General features: G+C 39.2%; 1 protein-coding gene across 2 annotated transcripts in view; it reads right to left on the reverse strand.

Annotated features, from left to right (window-relative positions):
- The window catches only part of LOC112160226 (solute carrier organic anion transporter family member 1C1), a 90,511-nt gene that overhangs the window by 16,856 nt on the left and 66,661 nt on the right, over positions 1-6,994 (reverse strand). The window contains exons 3-8 of one of the 2 annotated variants that reach the window (XM_024294620.2): positions 6,044-6,206; positions 5,769-5,891; positions 5,286-5,417; positions 1,933-2,074; positions 1,732-1,864; positions 1,516-1,643 (exon numbers count right to left, since the gene is read on the reverse strand). In XM_024294620.2, coding sequence (XP_024150388.1) covers positions 1,516-1,643; positions 1,732-1,864; positions 1,933-2,074; positions 5,286-5,417; positions 5,769-5,786 — 553 coding nt within the window. In that variant the 5' untranslated portion in view covers positions 5,787-5,891; positions 6,044-6,206. Of the gene's footprint in view, positions 1-1,515; positions 1,644-1,731; positions 1,865-1,932; positions 2,075-5,285; positions 5,892-6,043; positions 6,207-6,994 lie in introns of those variants that run through there. The other variant, XM_036210289.1, reaches the window with a different exon arrangement.

The following is a 6,994-nucleotide window of genomic DNA, read 5'->3' on the forward strand; positions in this document are numbered from 1 at the left end:
GTAGGTCACGACTCAAATCTCGTGGATCACGACTCAAATCTCGTGGATCACGACTCAAATCTCGTGGATCACGACTCAAATCTCGTGGGTCACGACTCAAATTTTGTGAGTCAAGACTCAAATCTTATGGGTCATGACTTGATTCTTGTGAGTCAAAACCCAAATCTCGTGGGTCGAGACTCAAATCTTGTGGGTCACGACTCAAATCTCGTGGATCATGATTCAAATCTCGTGGATCATGATTCAAATCTCGTAGGTATCAACTCAAATCTTGTGGGTCACGACTCAAATCTTGTGAGTCGGGACTCAAATCTCATGGGTCATGACTTGAATCCTCTGAGTCAAAACCCAAATCTTATGGGTCACTGCTCAAATCTCATCGGTCACGACTCAAATTTTGAAATGATCTGGGACCAGCTAGTTGAACGTGTACGTAGCGCACATGTGAACAATTGCTGCTGAAAGCTGAATTGATAATGGATAAAGCTGTTATATGATTTTGAAGATCTCTACCAAGCATTGGTAATCACATCTTATGTTTTGCTGTTGTGAAAAACTGAAGAATGAAGTATTTCAGCATCATGGTATTAATAGAAGTACCCCTTGGTAGTGTAAAAATAAAGGTTGGATGGCTCCATAAAGACACTTTTTAAATTGCGTTTTGATGTTTTACTGTTCCACAATGTCACACAACAAAATGAAAAAAAAAAAAAAATCAAATTAAGACGTTTAACAACAAAAATTAGGTTAGAAAAAAAAGCAGTAGTTGGCTTAAGTCGGTCTGTGGCAACTACTGTCACCGTAGTGAGCTTGTTGGAAGGACACACTCCAACCACTGAAAGAGGGCTTGGGACAATCTGTCAATCAAACGTTTCAAACGTTTAAGGAAGGGGCCAGCAGGCACCACCTACTTTTATTGAGATAATTGATTGGTCACAGTTTATGACTTGAATAACTTGCAACAAAGAAAAAAAATGAAGGTTTATTTGTTTGGACCACAAGGGGGGAAGGAGCAGTCAGTACAGTCAATGCTGCCAACCTGTAACCACTAAGACCTGCAGCTCCAGATCCACATGTGTCTCTTTTATCTCTCCATGGTGGCTCCTTGGATAAACATAAAATAGCTAAGGGAGACTGCTGACCACCCATGCCAACCGTCAGAGTCAGCAGGTACCTCTAACCAAAACCACCTAAAGAAAACAAATAAACAAAGCCTGCAAACTAAGACTACCATGGTCCAACCCCAAACTAAAATAACAAAACCCAGCAGCGTAAGACTGTGGGGGACAGTCAAGGGAGCCAAACCTGTGGTCTTCTGATCAATCTATTTCTGTATCATGGCTGCCCCAAATGGCAAAGAGCTGCTTGTTGGATTACAATGGCGCCGTTTTTCACAGTTCAAAGATGACTGAAGGTTCTTTTTTACACAGTTGCACCTAAAGAAGTTTATGAACTCAGACAGCTCCAAAAACTTTTTACAACCACATCCAAGTTTCTTAATCCCAGCACTCATACCTTTCTTGTCCTCCAATGAAGGCTCTATCAAAGATTCTTGCGTATCAGCAATTTTCTGAGGATCCATACAAGCAGCAATGATTGAGCTGTTGTTTTGGAGAGCCGGGATCGCTGTGTTATACCTATAGCTGAAAAAAAGAACACAACACAAAATAAAAATATGCCATACGCAGAACAGGATGATCCAATATTTTTATTTGGTTTATTGTATATTACCGCCCCATGAAGAAGTGAGTGAGGCCAGTGAGCAAAGCGCCGACTGACATAAGGAAACATCCCACTGCGATGAGTCTAGGGCGATGGAGCTGAGCCCCAAAGTGGCTCACCACCGCTAAAAACAGCAAGTTGCCTACGTCCACAGACTAAATCAGAACATGCAGTCAGAGGGTGGAAATAGAGATAAAGAGCACATTTTACCCATCTCAAAGCTGCCATCAATGAGCCCTATGTGTGTGCTGGAGAGGTCAAAACGTCTCTCAATCTGAGTGATGGAGCTCTTCATGTAGGTCCCCGTTAGCGCCTTGGAGAAGTAGGAGAAGGAGAGGGCCACAATGAACAGCTGGAAAACAAATGACAAAGAAATCCATGTGAATTTAGTCACATTAACACAGTCATAATGTACACAACTTTGCGTTTTGTGCACATGCATTTGGATGAAAATGAGTTGATAAACTTGATGCTTCTACCACGTGGGGGAAGAGCTAATGTCTAAAGTTATTAGCCTCATCGTTACAGGGAAGCCTTTCGATGAAAATAAGAAAAATGTCATAAAGTTTAGGAGAATTATCAGATTTTTCTACATGTCGGTTTTGGACTTCACCCACTGATTTGTATCATCAACACGTCGCGGGCGGGCTGCACGGTGGCGCAGTGGTTAGCACTCTCGCCTCACAGCGAGAAGGCCCCGGTTCAAATCCCGGCTGGGACCTTTCTGTGTGGAGTTTGCATGTTCTCCCCGTGCATGCGTGGGTTTTCACCGGGGACTCCGGCTTCCTCCCACGGTCCAAAAACATGCTTCATAGGTTCATTGGTGACTCTAAATTGTCCCTAGATGTGAATGTGAGAGTGAATGGGTGTGTGATTGAGGCCCTGAGACAGACTGGCGACCTGTCCAGGGTGTACCCCGCCTTCGCCCATCAGTAGCTGGGATAGGCTCCGGCGACCCCGAAAGGGAGGAAGCGGCCAAGAAGATGGATGGATGGAACACGTCGCGGGCCAAACCTTACCACGGAGAATTAGGGCCACTTTATGAAGAAAAATTTATTTTTAAAATTACGACTTTAAATCTCCTAAATTTACGAGAAAAAAGTCGTAACAGCTAAATTACGAGAATAAAGTCGTAAATTTATGACTTTAAAAGTCACAGGCTAAAATTACGACTTTTAATCTCTAAAATTTACAAGATTAAAAGTCGTAAATTTACGAGATTAAAACTGGTAAATATGTGAGATTTAAAGCCGTACATTTTTTAGAATAAAAGTGGTAAATTAATGAGAAAAGAACCAAAGTTGTCTGTTTATCAAAGCCGTGCACGAAGAGGAAAGACGTGGAGTATCTTGTGAAGATTTAATTCCAGATCGAAGTTAAAAACAAACAAATTCTGAACCTTTTGGTGATTCAAAATTTAATTATTTCCAGGTTCAGTGTCTGTAGTGCAGAGTTTCATATGTAAAATAAAGAGCTCAGAGATACATGTTCATCAGAACTGTCACTTTATTTTGCCTTTCATTTCCCAGAAGCCCTTTCACCACCTTACGCCATGTCTTTGTCATCCCCAGAAACCAGAAACCAAAGCAGAATGTAAACAGAGCTCTGGACGCCTCCTTCTCCACATGAAACGTCCCGTCTCAACACAAAACAACAACAAGGAAAGTCGTAAATTTACGAGATTCAAAGTCGTAATTTTACAAGAAAAAAACTCATAATATTACTTTTTTTTGGTGGCTCTAACACTGTTGTAAAAACTAATTCTAATCCAAAATTCAAAAAATATTTGAAGCTGGGCGGTGCAGCAAAATATTCAACATTTCTTAGAATTTTTGCAGAGCCACTTGAAATGCGCAGCTGCCACACTGCTGCTTCTGACTCCTAAACTGCGTCACATGAAACTCCATTGAATCCATACGATGATTTCACATTGAAACTGGCTACCACTGCCGTTTGAATTGTATTCAGTGTGAATGTACATTTAGCCACGGAGCCACTTTAGCAACAGAAGTAGTAAGCACATTAGCATGTAAAGCCAAGACCCAACAGATCAACACAGGACTATAAATCACAAGTGAAAGTCTCCTTAACGGCTAAGGTATTTTTTTGTTAATAAAGTTAAAAAGAATAAATTTAAAAATAAAGTTCAAAAGAATTTCTTGTTTAAATCCATTTAATCTCTGCCCAAAAGCAAACATGTTAATGTTGGGTGAAACATCAAAGATCCACTCCTATAAAAATTGTGTTATTAGTGTTAGCATGTTCTTGTGTTATTTTTCTGATAATAACATCTTGAAAATGTATTTATGTATAGGAATGTTAATGAGATCAAAGACCTTAACAGTGTTTTCTTTTAGTGAGCTAATTTTTGATGTAATAAATGTTTGTATATTTTGAAGTATTTTATGTGTTTTATTAAAAATAGATGTTGTAAATCTTAAAAAAATAAATAAATATAACTAGATAGCTATAACTTTTTTGCTTTAATCTAGTTATTTTTTTCCAGTTTAATGATCCGAAAAATGATCATAACCGTAACCCTAAAACCATGACACGATCCAAAGTGTGAGTTTTGTGATGCGTTACAACCATAATGTAAAAAGATGAGTGATGGGGAATGGGAGCAGACCTAAATGGTAACCAAACAGGGAAGTTGGAGGCTGACTCCGCCCACAGCTAAAATGTGAAAATCTAGTCAGAGGGGCGTGGCTTAGGAACAGGACTGTTATTATTACTGGAGCTGTGGATCATGACGTGAGACTTCTGAAATAATGGGGGAATAAATGGTTTGACCAATCACAAATTTCAACTGTAATAATCAACCTGTAGGGGGCAGCCCACAGACGGTTTTTGAGTAGATTTTCAAGAAGTTTATTTTAATTTGCAAAAACAAAATGACAAGGACCAACAAGCAGCACTTTTAAAGTCCCATTTACAGAGGTCAACAGATAATAAAAGTTGATCTAGGGTTTGGTTATCTTAAGCTATTATTTTGACTAAAAAGGGCATAATCATCATTAAAAGCACTGGGAAAACAGTGGAACTTTGAGCATCTATAGAGAACTGTAGGTTGATGTGCAATAATTTAAAATAAACTTTTATCTAAAATTTTCGAAATATTTCTCTCTTTAAAAGTGTCACAGGGAATAGGTCAAATGCAGAGGACGAATTTCACACACCTAGGTGCATGACAACTAATAGGACTTTAACTTTGACTTTCAAAGGCCAAAAGACATACCTGTGCTAGGATACTAGAGTAGCACAAATGTGAAACACAACAAAGCATCTTTCAAAATATGGGTAACTTTAGGCCATCCTGATGCTGAAGCAAGTATGTCCCTAGAAAAGGTTGAAATAAACAAGAAAACCTAAGAAAGTCTCAGTGACTATCGGTGATGCTGAACCCTAAACTGGTGTGGAGTTTGGCTTATTTTTTTTTTTTTTTGCTGTTTTTGTCCAGTTCAGTGGGCACTGAGAACATTAATAGAATGACCAGCAAAAACAAAATGAAAAAAAGCAGCTCAGTAAAGCTGTAAAGTGAGGGTTTCAGACAGCTTGAGTACTTTTAGAGTGGTGAGGCCGGAGTGTTTGGCGGTCTTCTCCTCGGTGGGGTCACACAAAGCCTGTTGACTTGTCATCTGACTGGTATCTTGAGATCCTTCTTCCATCCTTGGTGTCCACCTGCTCCCTGTACTCTGTAATAAATGATCAAAGTTCAGCAATATGATAATCCAAAAGACATAATATGGTTTGACATGAACGCTTAAGAATGTTAATGTTTTCATTTTTAAAAGGCATGAATAAAAACTGAATGGTAGACTTGTTTCTACTTATTCACAAAGCTATTTTTTTAAATACATTTTTTTAAATTATCGAAAGTAAATGTGTAATACATGCCCCCTCCCACACACACACACACACAAAAATGTAAAAAAAATAATAAATAAAAAAACAGTAAAAGCTAACAGGAGCCTGACCTAAAATCCAAGATTTTGAGTTCCAACCTTGGTTTCTTTGGAGTGCCACAAAGTAAAACCTGATAGTACCTGAGCACTTTGCTTCATTTTTCTCCTCAGTCTTTCAGGTGGGTACTCGTCAGGTGATGAAGCCTCAGTCCATAGTGAGAAGAAAGCCGTTTTGAGGTGACAGCCCTGAATTTCCCCTCTCTCCTGGAAAGATAGTGATGGTGAAAGCTTGGCAAAAATTCAGCTAGTTTTTCACCTCACGGGGTCAAACGTGTACATGTTTTGTGTGGTTCCTAGAAATTCAAACAACTATGCTTGTACTGGCAAAAACATACAGAAGAATAGTAAGGTGGTACCTAATGCATTTCCACGAGTGAGGGGAGGGGGTGAAACAGCTCCCCTGGTTTCTTCTTACTTCTGTGCTCCTCTTAGGCATCCATGTGTCTGTCCTATGACTCAGATGAGTCGGCTCTGCTGGGAACAGGCTCCTGTCGTCCTCACTAAAGCGCTGAGCTGTTGCTTGGTACCGAAACACAAAAGGTCCCACACATTTGTATTCTATACGCTTGTCACAGCTAGTCCGGGAGGGGTACAGCAACAGACATACAGAGGGAGGGTGGAGAGTACAGATTATCAACTTCAAACTGATCCTTTTAGATTTCTTTGCCTCATAACAGGAAGAAAGTACGAGTATTTGTGTGTGTTGGGTTGTGGTATGCTGCAGGTCACCCAATCGGCTTTGTCTCCCTCACAAATTCCAAGGATTATGATTACAAGCCCTCACATTCCTTTACAGAAAGAGCAAGGAAAGGTGGTTGGCACAGTCAGATTCCATGCTGATGGTGATATTGGCTCTACAGTATTTGTGTCTTTATTCACTTCATTGAGTTACATGATGCTTTTGCTCACAGCACACAAAAGCTTGATGTACCTGCCACATGTTAATTACAAATACTTTGTTTTGGATGGGTTATTGTTGGCTTCATTAACAGTTTGGAAAGAAGAACTCAACTGTGCTCTGATGCTGATATGACTAGAACACCATCTGCTGGTGAAATAATGTAACATAGAAACATGTCTGAAGTTCAGCAAAATCTGTGGTGAATAAATATATGTTTTGTTTGAAAGAAAAGTTTATGTGAAATCTATATTTTAATTTTAAAACCTGAAATATATATATTAAAAAAATACATAAATGATTGTTGTAGATGGTTGAGCTTTTTTTTAACAGTTGTATTGAAAAAGTCCCTTGTTTTATTATTTTGCTTTTCTGTTTTTTTTGCAATGCAAATATAACTTTTTTTTTG

This window comes from Oryzias melastigma, linkage group LG23 (assembly GCF_002922805.2).
Source record: "Oryzias melastigma strain HK-1 linkage group LG23, ASM292280v2, whole genome shotgun sequence".
In the NCBI taxonomy this organism is placed as follows: domain Eukaryota; kingdom Metazoa; phylum Chordata; class Actinopteri; order Beloniformes; family Adrianichthyidae; genus Oryzias; species Oryzias melastigma.